The sequence below is a fragment of the Arvicola amphibius genome, chromosome 1 (assembly GCF_903992535.2).
Source record: "Arvicola amphibius chromosome 1, mArvAmp1.2, whole genome shotgun sequence".
Lineage (NCBI taxonomy): Eukaryota > Metazoa > Chordata > Mammalia > Rodentia > Cricetidae > Arvicola > Arvicola amphibius.
In genome coordinates this window covers 47,734,009-47,749,317 of record NC_052047.1, presented here as the reverse complement: position 1 = coordinate 47,749,317, position 15,309 = coordinate 47,734,009, and the positions used below count along the sequence as shown (strand labels likewise).

Sequence of the window (15,309 nt, the reverse complement as noted above, 5' to 3'; positions counted from 1 at the left end):
GTCAAGGGACTGACTCCTTGTATCCGCAGCAGGGTTAGTGAGGCCCAGCTGGCTCTTCAAGGACACTTTTGTTTTCTTTGAGGGGCCTGGGGTTTCACAGATGAAGAATTCTCGCTTTTACGATCACCTGGAGAATTCCGGTGTTTTGATTTTTGGTTTTCTTTTTCTCCTTGTCATGAGACTTGAAAGAGAAAGACTAGGCACACAGAGACAGTTCTGCCTCAGAGCTTCATGCTCTTGCGTCTCTGTGACTTTGGCACTGATGACATACCAGTGACCCTCACGAGGAGTGTGCCAGGCACTGTTCCGCTCCTTACTCCAACGGACAACCGTGCTTGGTTATGAGCCCCCATTTCACACACCTGAATACCCACAGACGTTAACTAAACTGCCCAAGATCACACCATCAGTGCTTTAATGCTAGGAGTCAATTCCAGGCTGGCTCACACCCGTGCCTGGCAGCCAGTCTCCCTTGAAGGACTGGTACATCTGAGAAGGAGCACACGCTGGATTGTCTCAAAGTCCCCTGCCTTCCCCCACACAATGTCTCTCTCTGGGCAGTCAGAGGGGTCTTGACTGAGACCACATTTCTCAGTGTGTGTGTAGGGGGGGAAGGGGGACTGAGCAGCCATTCACAGTGGTGAGAAAAGAACACATCTGCTTCTGGTTCCATGGCTTTTCCCAGGACCTGTGGGTGCTGCCATTGCGTGGCAGCAAGCTATAAGTATCAGGACCACGCCCCTTCCTCTCTGACCCAGGGGATTTCGGTTCCGACCCACCACCAACTAAATGTGAGCCGTGGGCCACTTTATTTAGATGGTACTGCTTTTCTACAATTGGAAAAAGTGGCGGGGTATAGAACCTCCCACCTCCAGAGCACTCAAGAGGTGAGCCGTTAGGTTTTACAGAACAAAGAGGAAGCTCTAAGCTGAAATCTAGACTCTGCTGCTGTTCATTTGCTGGGTCACTTTAGTAACTTTAACTGACCACTTTTAGAAGATGGTAATAACATACTGACCACACAGGATGGCAAGCCTATATGTGATCTGCGCATATCCATAATCTTTATACAATTTTTTTATATCCATAATTGCAGCACTGGGGAATAGAGGCAGAAGGATCAGAAGTGCAAGGTCATCCTGCAGAGTGAGTTTCATGCTAGCCTGCCTCACATGAGAAAGGAAAACAAAAGGAGTGCAATCTGGAGACAATGTCCAAATGTCAGGCAGTTTTTTGAGGGCTCATACTCTGCCAAGCTCTGTCCAGCATGTGGATGAACTGGTGTGTGTTGTAACAACCGTGTGAGAGGCAGGCAGTCATGGTGGCCAGGCAGGAGTGGGAAATGGAGGCAAGGCTTCCCTCCTAGTGCAGACAGACTGGGAGTGAGCCAGTCAGATCTGATCAACCACACTGTGTGCTGCACCCAGGCAGGGAAGGGATGCCTCTCCATGATCCTGGGGTCCCCAAAGCAGAGTTGGCACCATGTCAGATGCCTCCGCCTGGGCTTTCTGTGAAAGGAGATGGTCTACAAAACACCTAAAGACAGAATGGCCTTAGGAGGGGCGGCTCAAAGGTGCTCATTCATTCAAATAGCATGTTGTGGCCAGAGAAGGGGTAGGATACAGAGAGTAGCCATGGCGGGGTGAGGCAGGTATACAGAGCCAGGGGTGCCATGCTGGTTGTTCTGAGAAATCCCAAGGTTCCCGGAAGGTCCTGTGGCTGCTTTTTTCATAAATCAGTGTCATCAGAATGAATAGCCCAAAAGTTCACATCTTCTAGCACAGGGTTAGAGCACGCTGCCAAATTCCCGGAGGACCAGTGTCTGGAAACCGTCACCCTCACATCCCTGGACCGAGTGCCAGAGAAAGGCGCCGCATTGTCTAGGAAAAGCTTCACCTTCTTTTCCTCTGCCCAGCCTGCAGGCTGCCAGGGGCACTTGCTGTCCTGTTAAAAGATGCTCTCACTGGTTTCAGGAAAGGTCAGAGAGGGGAGAACAGGGGTGGGGGGGAGACAGAGACAGACAGACAGACAGAAAGAAGAAAGACAGAAAGACAGAAAGATAGAAGGAAAGAGAGAGGGGGGAGGGAGTAGAGGAAATGAGGCAGGGACAGGGGGAAGAGCTGGAAAGAAAGGAAGGAGGTGGGGGAGTGGATGAGAGAAAGGAAGGGAGAAGGAAAGCAAGAGGAGGAAAGAAGGGGGAAAACAGGAGACAGGATAGGACAGCTGGCCGGGCTGCAGTTGGACACTGTCTAGAAATGCAACCTCCTGAGGACTTGTGGGCTGCCACCCAGGCAGCCCCAGAGAGCCAAGGAGAAGCTGGCGAGAGGCTGGGCCAGCGTTGTAGCCAATGCTTACACCTGCTAATTGCTGCTTAGTTCTAGCCAGTTGTACTGCTGGCTCCAAGTTTGAGAGGGTGGCTTTTAGCTGAAAGTTAACATTCTGTTTTAAAGCAACAGTGGAAAGGTATTGACTACTGCAGTAGAGAGAAAGGAAAGCAAGGTTCCGCAGATGCTGACAGCTGGATCCTGCCTGGGTCCCTGCCCTGAAAGCTCTGTCTGTTGAAGGAGTTAGCTCTCCGACCCTGGGTGGGCAAAGACAGAGCTGCACCTGGGTGCTATGTGGGAGCTCCAGCCAGGCCCCAGAGGAGGTTGCTGCTGAGCACACGGTACAGTAGGAAGGGTCCCACGGATATTGTCGGGGAGGAGAGAACACAGACAGGGCCAGGACCGTGAACAGTGTGCTGTGCCCAAGATATGATAATGCCAAAGTTAGCAAGCCAAGGCAGAGTTGCCAAGGTAAGAATGGGTAGAGGGAGGGAGTGCAGACAAGAAATACCCTTGTATGCCCTGGTATGACCTGTGATAGAACTGGGTGACTTGGGGTCAGTTCTTAACCCTGACTACACATTATAAAAATGAGAAGAACTTCTAATATACATGTGCACACACATACACACACATACACTCATATACATTCATGTACACATAAATGTACACATACCACACCATATATACATATGTTCATTGTATATAAATGAACACACCCATGCGTATACAAATAAATACATGTACATACATGTACGCATGCACACACATACCTCAGTATCCCAGGAGGATTGGTTGCAAGACCCCCTACAAACAATGAAATCCCTGATTATTGTCTCTTATCTATTATGTGGTAATTGGGAACCTAGAGCCTCAAGTGCACTTCAAATGCATTCAACCACTGTGACCCAGCCCCATGCTCTAAATCACGGCTAGATTACTTACAATACTTAATATAATATAAATAACATACAGATAACTATTATGCTGTGTTTCTTAGGAATCTAAAGAGAGAAGTCAATACGCACTGGGACAAACACCTTGCTTTTTTGGAATATTTTCAATCTCTCCTAGGTTGCATCTGAGAGTATGGCCTCTTAGGCAGAGAGTAAAAAGCAATATACACACATATATTACCTTCTGTCTATGTGTGATCTTACTCCGGGGTACTGGAGGCTGGGGCATCAACATTTGAATTAGCGGGAACACAATTTTGCATCCCTAAGAGAAGTTGTTGCAGCAGCTCGGGATAGACAATCAAGGACCAGAGTAGGCAGTGGTGGCAGCGATGGTGATGGGGAAGAGAGAAACACTGGGTGGTTCTTAGATAGGATGAGGGGTCAAGGATTAGCCTCATTTCTTAGTGTAGCTATGGTTGTCATCTGGGGAAGTGTTATCACTAGAGGAAGGGAGATGTGGATGGCCAGCTTCTTTTGTGACGTAAATGAGAAGTAAGAAAGATATGAGGTGGAGATAAAGATTGGGCACTAGCAATGTGCAAAGGCGGCTGTTGCAGGGACTGTGACTGAAGTCTGCCATGCTTGCAGAAGCCACAGAGCAAAAGGAAAGCTGTGACTAAGCTCGGGGGGGGGGGGGGGGGAAACCTCTAAGGACTGGGCTGAAGGAATGGAACTCGTTCACAATGTAAGTCACAGTCCAGACAGAGGGAAAGCTAGCTGTCCCTTGCCGTTCTACCTGCGGCACAGTCCCTCTCAGGCACAAGTGGGAGCGGAATGAGAATCCTGATGGAGAAGATGAAATGATGAGAATCCCAGAAGCAAAGAGAACGAAGAAAGGCGCCATTGACAGAGCCTTCGCTTCTTAATTAGCGGTCTGGCTTTCCAGAGCTCCTCGTTTGCTACATTATGGCTGGTGAATTAATAGATACCTCAACAAAAGGACATTTCAATGAACGCATGACACCTGCTTCAGTCCTCAAGAAGCCATTAATTATGAATTCTTAGGAAAATGAACGACGACACAGCTCCTCTAAGTGTATAATTCCTATCCACGGCGCCTAATCATACGGCCTTTCAGCCGCGAGACACATCTCTTCTGCTCATCTCCTCCGGTTCTGACCAATTAAACATTTTCATCCCTAATCATAACATTTCACATGCCAAGTCTTCAAAAGAAAAGGAGCTTGTCAGCAACGTACCACTTCCCGCTGCTAATTGGTGCTGAATTCGGATTCTTAAATTGTGATCTATACATGCAAGATGTTAGGGACATGTTTGGGCTTGGTGGAAAGGTAAAGGCAGCCTTATTTGGCAACTTGATTTTGTAAAAATGTTTCTTGCAGGGAATTTTTTTTTAACAAAAAGGTTGATTAATTAATTGCTGTCAAGCTGAGGTCAAATTTTGCAAATCACTTATCCACAGGGAAAGAGTAGTCAGCTATCAGTGACAAGCGTTGTACGGGTTTATCTGAAGAGAACCAACATTGTCTAAAGGAATTAGAATGTCTCTATAGAGACAGACTTTTGGTGTTTTTTTTTTTTACGACTTCTGTCCTTTTCCTTCTCTTCCCCTTCCCCTCTCTTCCTCTTCCTCCCCCCTCCTCTTTCATTCTCCCCTCTTCCTCCTCTTCTCCCTCTTCCTTCTTGGGACAGGGTCTCACAAATCCCATACATACATAGCTTCCTATGTATCCAAGGATGATTTGAATTCCTGATCCTCCTGCATCCTTCTCTTTGGTGCTGAGATTGCTGGCACATGCTACTACACCTGGTTTCATAGGGTGCTGGAGACTGAACCTGTGCATGATAGCCAAGTGGCCTACCAAGTGAGCTACATCCCTGGCCTGCTCTGCCGCGTTTAACACCCGCTGAAGCCTCATCTCTTTAAGCCATCCATTTCACAACAGTAGAATGGCCACAGTAGATTTTTCTTTTTTTCAGAAACCATTTTCAAGTATCTATTTCCAAGTATCAAACACCACTCTTCTGCCCTGTGGGCTTCTGACTCAATCCAAGGGCAGTTTAGTTCCCAGTCAGTCACTAAGCCTGAGATTCAACAATTCTGACCTAGTCAGGCTTGTCCCTTAGACAGGCCTGCTCAGCAGGCAGGAACAGAGAAGCTCATGGCATAGATCCTGCAGTGGAGCTTCATATTGTCTGTGACCACACAGACCCAGATGCCCCGTTTGGTTCCACATTTCCCTGGCCGAGATCAGCAGGTGCAAAAACACCATACAGTCAAAGCGTGAAATACTCACCAGCTGGCCCTTTATAGAAAACAAAAACAAACAAACCAACCCTCAACCCCCACAGCAAACCAGATGCATTTATCAGCGCGAATCATCTCACGCACCTCGGTGACCCGGAAACCGAGGAGCCCACTGTCTCCTCTCACATCTGTCTGTGGGACTGTGCTCTCGAGGAGCCTCTCCTGTTCTTACACAGGCACCTTCACTGGCAGCCTTTTATCCTCACCCTCCAAAGAAGCCCGGAAGCAAGCCATCAGTGAGTCTAATCTAACGCATTATGCTTTTTTGGCGGATGTGAGCCACTGATTTCTTTGTCCGGTGAGTCAGCAGAGCCGGGAAGCAGGGACGGGTGCTAAATCCCCCTTGTCTTTAAGCGTCAGCCACCTGGCATCAACGAGAAGGTAGGTCCACAGGAAGAAGACCTTTCTTAAGCATCCGGAACTGGGCACCTGGCTGGAGACAGAGCTGGCTGCTTCGTGCGGTAGACCCTGCTTGTTTAGCATGGACAGAGAGTGGTGCTGAGAAATTAAAGCCTCCTCTCAATTTGATCCCTTCCTTCCTAATATCCAGACCTCACCGTCTCACGTGGACAAAATGCTTCTGTTTCTGCAATGCTTCCTTTTTTTTTTTTTTTTTTTTTTCCAAGACCAAAATCTGCTCCCGGAGCCAATCTCTCCTTCACCCACCAGTTTGCCTACTCATGGGCAGTTTGCAGATGTGGGCTCACGCCTGAGGTCAGCACGCGAACCTGCACACCAGCAGGAAATGGGAACCGGAGACGGGACAATAAAGCTCTGCTCTCCCTCCAACAGCGCACGTCCTGGGAGAGCCAGCAGATTGAACCAGACGCAGGTGCAGCCTCCAGCACGCTGCCCAGGACTGTGTAACCAGGCCCTAAGCCTCCCCAGCCATCTCTTTCCTACCTGGTCTCCCTGCAGTGTGTGCTGGTCAAGGGGTGTCTTTGTGGCAATGTTGCTGTAGTACGCGTAGGACAGTTCCCAGTCCAGCGGATAGCTGTCGACACCCTGGTAGTGTTTGTACCCAAGATTCAGTGACGACAGCCTCTCGCTGCCCTGGCCTCCAACCAGACTGTATAGCATGCCCTGTTAGGAAGAAATTGATAAAAGTGTTCACAAGGCTGTAGATAAGGTAATAAAATTCCCCGAAACTGAAAGGTCATTTGCCCTGCTCCCTCTCTATAATCTCAGCCATCCTAGACAAGTTAATGTACCTTAAAAAAAAAAAACTAACTAAAACAAAAGCCACAAATACAAAGACAAGCAATCACACACGGAGATCAGAAATTAAAAGTCATCAGAGAACATGTAGTGTTTTCTTGTGATAGTGTTATCTGTCAATGTGACTACGGCTGGCAGGGGCCCAGCATCTTTTCTCAGGGAGTCTGGTGGGCTGTTTCCAATGAGGCCTGGAACTGGGGCGCTGAGTAAAGCAGATGGTTCTCCCCAGGGTGGGGGAGCAGTATCCTACCCATTGAAAGCCTAAAGAGAACCAAAGGCAGAGGAAGGAGGAATTCATCCCTTTTGGCTTCCTGCCTGCCTGCTTGAGCTGGGGCCCCGTCCAAGGGCTGGGCTTTCTGCTACCACTCCCCTGGTTATTGGGCCCTTCTGACCTCGACTAGAAACCCAGCAGCAGCAGCCTTCCTGGCTTCTCACTTGCAGATGGCAGAGCAGGGAACTTCTCAGGCACCATAATTGCATGAGCTGATTCTTCAGAATAAATCTCTTCCTATATATATCAAATCCCATTGGTTCTGTTTTTCTAGAGAACCCTGACTAATACGCTTAGGAAAATGTGACTTTAAATGTTAGGCACGTTGCATAATCAATTTGGATTCAAGGCCCAAAGTAAAACAGTCTACTGCGGCATTTATTTTGATAGTAGAAAGGGGTGGATGTGGCGACACTTTGCTGAGAGATCTGAAGGCTTTTCTGAGCCAAGGAGTAATATGGGGTGACGGCATCAACGTGACAGCCTCAACATGCGGTCCTCGGTGTGAGGACCATCGCATTTATTGGGGGAAGAGGTCCCTGATTCTGAAGGACAGAGTTCCCACTGGCCCTGTTCAAACTGTCCCTGGGCTGGTTTACCAAACCTGAGAGCCATGGCAGAAATTGAGAAGTGGCTCTTTCCCTCTAAAAACGGGTTGTCGTGGAGTTCCACAAGCCAAGGACATTTTTTTTTCCTGGGCGTAAAGGTTTTCAGGGGACTCCAAGGAGCCGCAACACATCCAGTGCCAGCAGGGCCATCTCTCTGCACACATAACCCAGGTGACAGATGCTTCTGAACCCGTGAAATACGCCACCTGCAGCTGATCCCGAGGTCCATTTAATCCAGTTTCATAGAAGACAGTGAGGTAGTAGGATGCTTTATGGTATCCACAGCAGCTGGAATCCATCAGAAAGGGGATGACAGAGCTAATTTGGTGGAGGCCATCAACGCCGGAGAGTCTCTTTACAGCCTTCTCAAATATCCTCCCACCGATTTCTAACACGGAGTCATTTTGGTTCCATGGCACTGTAAATAACACAATTCGCAGCACACAGAATTAATTACCACAGGGCTGATGTGGCTGGAGAAGGAAGGAAAGTCAATTAAATACCTCTGTTATTGACAAGGTGGGTCCTGCAGTACCTTGAAATATACCACCCTCTGGGGAAGTAAATTAAACCCTTTGGGGGAAGCTATGGTGTCACTCCGTAAAAAGCTTTTCCTCCAGCACTAAATGACAGCCTCGTATCCTGGGGGAAAGAATGTGCCTCACAGAGCTGAGAGAGTGCCTCAAGAGAGTCATTCACTCAGTGTAATTCACCGCCCAATCAGGGCTGCTGAAACTTCCAGAGAGACTCTTCTGAGACGGACACGGAAGAAGAATGTGTCTTATCCCAGAAATAGTTCCTTGGTACCGCTCCCAAAATCTGAGCAAGAGCATTTTATTTTTAAGATGCTTCCTCATCATCTTTCGATTCCAGTTTTGCCTGTGGGTCTCTAGATATAATGAAAAGAATGAGTCAACTCTTAGGAAGGCTTGCAGCCACCTAACACAGTGTCAAGCGTCCTATGCAAAGGAGGCCATTGGATCTGCACAAGCTTAGGTGGCTGATACTATTATTAGCCTCCTCCTTCTTCACAGCAAGGGATGAAGGCCCGAAGAAGCAAAATAACTTGTCTACAGTTACAAAGCCTGGCAAAGGGATGGCCAATCTTTGAATCCAGCTAGGCAGGCCACACCACGAGTCAGAGTTCACTCACCCCCTTGTGGACAGGCAAGCAGTTATATTCACCAGGGCCCTCCCAGCATGGATGGGGAATTGTCTGGTCTGCCTTAATATGCTTGGTGCTTTCTTTCATGAAACCTCTCATCAGTCTATATGCTGATCAGTGTCCAAGCCAAGCGAGCAAGTGTGATGGCTCCATGATGTGCCTGTTAGGATCTTTTAAAGTCTATCTTTGTTATCTATTTCGCTTATTCATCAATGCAACCAAGGAATTCTTCTAGGAGAGGCCAAGCACTAGTGTTTGTGCCATTCTACAGAAGATCATACAGGATAGAAAGATGTTATTTACAGGAAACACAGGACCTAAGTTATGTGTAAACAGTGTCAGCTTGAATGTGAAATTAAATGTCAACCCTGAAAGTTTCACCTGCCAAAAAACTGGTACTTCCAACGTTTTTATTTTCTTCATCCTATTTTTAAAAAGTCATGCTAAAAAAGCATTCAGGAGACAACGGATAAATCACTCTTCTTAGCACACCGGAAAGGAACAAGCAGAGAATTTTTTGTCCAGAAGGAGAGGTTTGGAATAAGTTTACTGAAAAGTAATTCCCTTACAGTGGTTCATTTTAAAAACACGGGGCAGGAGGGCTGGGGAGATGGCTTAGTTGGTAAAGTACTTGCCACAAAACATGAATACCTTAGTTTGATTCCAAGAAACCACATAAAAAGAAAGGTAGAGAAGCATTTACTTATAAATCCAGTCCTGGGTAGAAAGGGCCAGGAAATGTCAGGGCTTGCTGGTCAGCTAGCCAAGGGGAATTGGTGAGCCTCAGACCAATGTGAGACGTGTTATGGAATATTAGTTGAAAATGTGTTATATTTGCTTATGCTGTGGAATACTTGTTTAATGATGCAAAGGTGTGTTACATTCTTTTATGTTGCATTTGTTTAACTCTGTGAAGCTGTGTTACTTTGCCTGTCTAAAACACTTAATTGAGCTAATAAAGTTCTGAATGGCTAACAGCGAGGCAGGAGAAAGGAGAGGCAGGGCTGCCAGGCAAAGAGGATAAATAGAAGGAGTAAAAGAGAAGAGAGGGGAGGAGAAAAGGAGAAAGAGGAAGATCCAGGGGTCAGCCACCTAGCCACGCAGCCAGAGACAGAATAGGAATGAAAGAAAGGGTATACAGAAATAGAGAAAGGGGAAAAGCCTAGGCAAAAGGTAGATGGGATAATTTAAGTTAAGAAAATCTGGCTAGAAATAAGCCAAGCTAAGACTGGGAATTCATAAGAAAGAATAAGTCTCCATGTATTTTTTGGGAGCTGGATATAGCACCCCCCAAAAAAAGAGTTAAAAAAAACCACACGGGGCATGATGTCCGAGCAACAATATCTGGGGTGCCCACTGGTCTCCACACAAGGCATGGACACAACTCATGTGCATCTTCACATAGAGATGCATAAGTGCTTGTGCAGACAGACAGACAGTCACACACACATACACACACACACACACACACACACACACACACAAGATCAGAAAGATCCAGAGCTGGCATTATGAAAGTCAACACATTTGTTTACAAGCTGCTAATGGATAATGGATGGAACTAGAAAAAATAGTCACCCTGAGTGAGGTAACCCAGACCCAAAAAGACAAACATGGTAGGTACTCACTCATAGGTGGATTTTAGATGTAAAACACAGGCTAACCAGGCTACTACCCATAGCCCCAGAGAAGCTGGGTAACAAGGAAGCCCTCAGAGGGATGCAAGGGTCTCCCTGGGAGGAGGAGATAGATGAGACGTCCTGGGGAAACTAGGGGTGAGGGCTTTTGAGGGTGAGGGGAGGGGGGGTGACAACATGAGGGACCAGGATGGTTGACTTGGGGGCAGGACAGAGAGGGAGAGTAATGAAAGAGGTATCTCGATGGAGGAGGCCATTGTGGGGTTAGGGGAAAACCTGGTACGAGGGAATCTCCCAGAAACCCACCAAGGATGACCCCAGCTAAGAGTCCTAGCAATATTGGAGAGGGTGCCTAAACTGGTCTTCCCCTCTAATTATTGGTGACTACTCTAATTGTCATCAGAGAGCCTTCATCCTATACTTGATGGAAGCAGATGCAGAGATTCACAGCCAAACACTGGGCCAAGATCATGATGGGGAAGCCCACAGAGGCAGCTGACCTGAGCTTGTGAGAGCTCATGGACTCTGTCCAAAAGCTAGGGAGCCGGCACGGGACTGACCTAGGCCCTCTGCATCTGGGAGACAGTTGTGTAGCTTGGTCTTTTGGGGGCCTCTAGCAGTGGGACCAGGACCCGTCCCTGATGCATGAGCTGACTCTTTGAAACCTTTTCCCTATGGTGGGATGCCTTGCCCAGCCTTGTTGCGAGGAGGAGGAGCTTGGCCCTGCCTCAACTGGATATGCCATGCTTTGTTGTCTTACCCCTTATGAATGGAGATGGAGGAGTGAAGGGGCAGTAGAAGGTGGGGGAGGAAACAGAAGGAGGGGAGGGAAGAGAAACCAAACAAGCTGCTGGGGGTCCCTATGTGCTCCCCACCCCTGGCCAAGGCAGATGCGGTCTGCAGGTCTTCAGCCAAAGACCCCTGAAAGGTGGACACCCTCCCAGCTCCATCTGCATCTGTCCCAAACACCCAAAAGCACAGTAGCTGAAAAAGCCATCCTAGTGTGTAGGAACAGCAGGGTGCCTTTCTCGTATTCTCTCTTTGTTTATTTGCTTGCCTGCTTTCCTCGCGAAAGACATAACTATTTGCTATGTAGGAAACATAACTATTTGTTTTGGTAAGACAAATCAAACAATGCAAATGGTTTTAAATAAAACAGAAGCCTGCACTCCCCCACTCTGTCTTGGGTGAAGATAAAAGCTGTTAAAAAGCTTGGTACCTATGCTTGGAGACTTTTCCTCTGCATGCACAGTAATTCATGTATGCATTTATTTACATATATTTTTCTTTTTCCCAAGTGGCATATTATGCCACTATAGATTCTGACCTCATTTTGTATGCTTTAAGTTTCTATTAAATTTCACTTCTTTCTTTTTGCGTGTATATGCGGAAATGCTTACATGCCACAGCATGAATATGGAGCTCAAAGGACACCTTGCAGGATGTCAGTGCATTCTTTCCATTATCTGGATTCTAGGGATCAAACTCAGGTCTTCAGGCTTGGTGATAAGCCCCTTCACCCGCGAAGCCATCTCACCAGCCTGCCTTTTTCTTGTAAATTAACTATGTATTATTAATGGCTCCCTATGGTCGTCAGAAGTTCATTCTGTTTGATGCACCGATACCGCAGAGGAAGAGGAGGACGGTAGCTCTGTTGACGAAGTGCACGCTGTGCAAGCATGAGGACCTGGATTCAGATCCCCAAACATGCACATGGAAGGCTACACATTGTGGCACATGTCTATAATCCAGCCTCAGGGCAAGGGAGACAGGAAGATCCCTGGAGCTCACTAGCCAGCGAGCACAACCTTACCCATTAGCTTCAGGTTCAGTGAGAGGCCTGTCTCAAGAAATAAAGGCCAACGGCGAGGGAGGAAGGACACCAATGCTGACCTCAGAGCTTCACACACACGTGCATGCACATGCCCACATCCTCCAGATAGATAGACAGACAGACGGACGGACAGATAAATAGACAGACAGACAGACAGACAGACAGACAGGTAGATAGATAGATAGAAGTGATAATAATTGGGGTCCCACTTCCATCATTCTCCCCAGTTCCCCATAGTGGAGTATTTGCATGTGACCAGTGTACCATCTTTCTGTGGACACCCACCTGCATACTCTATCAGGAGGGTCCTATCTGCAGCTTGTGGTCACATGTGACCAAAAACAGCTGGAACTCAGCCTAATACAATTCTAAATGTACTGAAACAGTGTGAGACAATTGTGGGCTTTTTATCAACTCAATTGTGTGGTTCTAGAGCATGAATTTTGTAGGTGACACCACCCGTCTCCTGTTACTATGAAACAGCAGCTCATGACCTCAACTCCAAACCATCTCAAGATTCCTTGTGCTCAATACATTGGAAATGCTATGGAAATGGTTGTTACAGTGAATTGTGAGGATTAGTAATAAGAACAATATGTTTATACATGTTGACTACAGATTGTGTGTGTGTGTGTGTGTGTGTGTGTGTGTTCCCAGTGCTGGTGATTGACCTGAGGACCCTCACACACACCAAGCATCAGAGACCATAGGTGTACCCTCAGCCTACTGCTCTAAATATCTTTGATTCCTCCTGGTTGTGTAGAGATGCAGAACCCACAGGAACAGAGGTGATGCAGGAGGGTCATCTGTATATCTGTTGTTTCATTGGTTAATAAATAAAGAACACTGCTTGGCCTGATGGGTCAGAACATAGGTAGGCGGAGTAGACAGAACAGAATTGTGGGAGAAAGAAGGCAGATGCCATAAGCAGTCGCCATGCCTCTCCTCTCTGAGTCAGACGCAGGTTAAGATCTCTCCTGGTAAGCCACCACCTCGTGGTGCTGCACAGATTACTAAATATGGGTTAGTCTAGATGTGAGAATTAGCCAATAAGAGGCTAAAACTAATGGGCCAAGCAGTGTTTAAATAAATACAGTTTCCATGTAATTATTTCGGGTGTAAAGCTAGCCGGGTGGTGGGACGCAGCCCTGCCGCTCCATCAACACAGAGGGCCAACCATCCTGCATCTTATGGCTGCACCAAGTTCTCTAATTTTAGACTCTTGGGCTGCTCCTTGTGATTTTGCTATAACAAACACCACAGCGATGGGTGGCCTTGGATGCTTCTCTCTGTTCTCCTGCTGGCCTATGCCTGCAGGATAGCATCCTTTTCCACCAGGACTCTGGGAGTCTCTTTTGTTGGGTTTTCTCTTTGCCCTGCTGAGAAGAGCATTCCTTGCTACTGGACCATTCTCTTGCTAAGAACCTTCTCCATGGATTCAGTGAGAACAATAGTACAGAGATCCAAACACACAGATCCTACTGCAACTTATTCATAGATTTAGTTTTAAACATGTGCTCATTTCAGGTGCTCCTGTGGGCACATTCCCTGCAAAGTGGCAAACGCATTATTGTTAACGATTCATCCTGGCCTCACCTCCCTGCCAAAGTCCAAGATGATGGGTTTTGCTGAGTACACAGGGATGTGGGCTTCGTGGGCTGAGGAGGAAAGGGCTCCAAAAGAAAAGAAACCTCTGGCACTGAACCCCAGAAATCAGCATCAGGATTGCCCAGGTAGCTGGGAACATACCCAGAATCCCTCAGTCTATCCTGGGCCCCAAAAGTTTTGCAGACAGAAAGGCCTTGTTCATTTCATATTTTTTATATTAAAATTCTTAACTCCCTCCCTCAAAAATATCAGCAATTGATATTTTCTCTGCTCAAGAATCTAAACAATTTTCTGCACTACTGGATTTAATAAAAGCAATAATTCTAAGGTAAAATGACTCATTTCACACATTTGGTAAATTTCAGATTGCAACTATTGTCTAAAAATCAAAGCCATGGTGTATTTGTCGATATTAAAGTCAGTTTAATGAAACTGTTAATTTCACCCATCTGGTTTAGCATATGCATTTTCTTCCTAGCTAGTCTGTAACTGAAAACATGTCTTGTTTGTGGAGATTAATGGTATAATGAAGAAATAAACAGACAGGGTGGGAAAAGCCACCGTTTCTCCATTTTCTTTCTTTTTGTACTGGATGCTAAGGAACAAAAGGCATAGTGGCCATCACTTGAGTCCTATTTTCCAGGTAGCACGGTGCGACTTATTTTACCCTTCGTTCATGTCAGGTGTGTGCTGGTGTTAGAAGAGCCAAACGGCACAATCTGAGACAAGAGCCAGTGAGCTGGAGGCGGCTTCTGACTGAGAATTCAGGAGGAGAGAGGCACCCTCACTCCCTGTGGGAGGGACGGAGACATCAATAGGAAAGTCATTTTTAGTGTCGCCTTCCCAATGGCAAAGAGCATCCAAAGTAGAAGTTCGAAAGAGGAGAAAAGTAGAGGGAGGATATTTCACGTCGCTGTCGTAAGGAGCCCTCTTCGTCAAGCTTACTAACTTCAAAAGCACGCAGTTTCCCATCTGCGTTCTGATCCGAGGTCCCGATGGGCTCCAAGAGCCGGCTGCAACAGCACCTTAGCGCAGCACGCATGTCTGTCGGCACTGGGAACCCGGTCCTATCCAAGCTGGCCCTCTTTTCCCCTTCCTTCTAATACAGTGGGAATGCTCAGGAAAGAGGCATTACTCTGCACCATTTAGGTGCAAATGATAAGAAAAAAAAATGTCTGTACATGTTCACTACAGATGCGACTGTTTTCCTCGTTATTTCTACTTTTGGGTAGTGCCGAAGGTGGGTCCAAGGGCTACACATCTGCTAGACACTGCAGAGTGCTATCCAGCCTGCTTTTCTGAATATTTACCTAAGGTTCAGAAACTTGGACTTCCTTCTTCCTTCCTTCCTTCCTTCCTTCCTTCCTTCCTTCCTTCCTTCCTTCCTTCCTTCCTTCCTTCCTTCCCTCCCTCCCT

At 47.1% G+C, this 15,309-nt stretch overlaps 1 protein-coding gene across 1 annotated transcript in view; it reads right to left on the bottom strand.

Moving 5' to 3' along the window:
• Positions 1–15,309, bottom strand: part of Sel1l3 (SEL1L family member 3) — a 112,269-nt gene that overhangs the window by 44,071 nt on the left and 52,889 nt on the right. Inside the window, exons 10-11 of the mRNA XM_038323371.2 lie at positions 7,856–8,067; positions 6,456–6,635 (exon numbers count right to left, since the gene is read on the bottom strand). Of these exons, the coding sequence (XP_038179299.1) occupies positions 6,456–6,635; positions 7,856–8,067 (392 nt within the window). The remainder of the gene's footprint in view (positions 1–6,455; positions 6,636–7,855; positions 8,068–15,309) is intronic.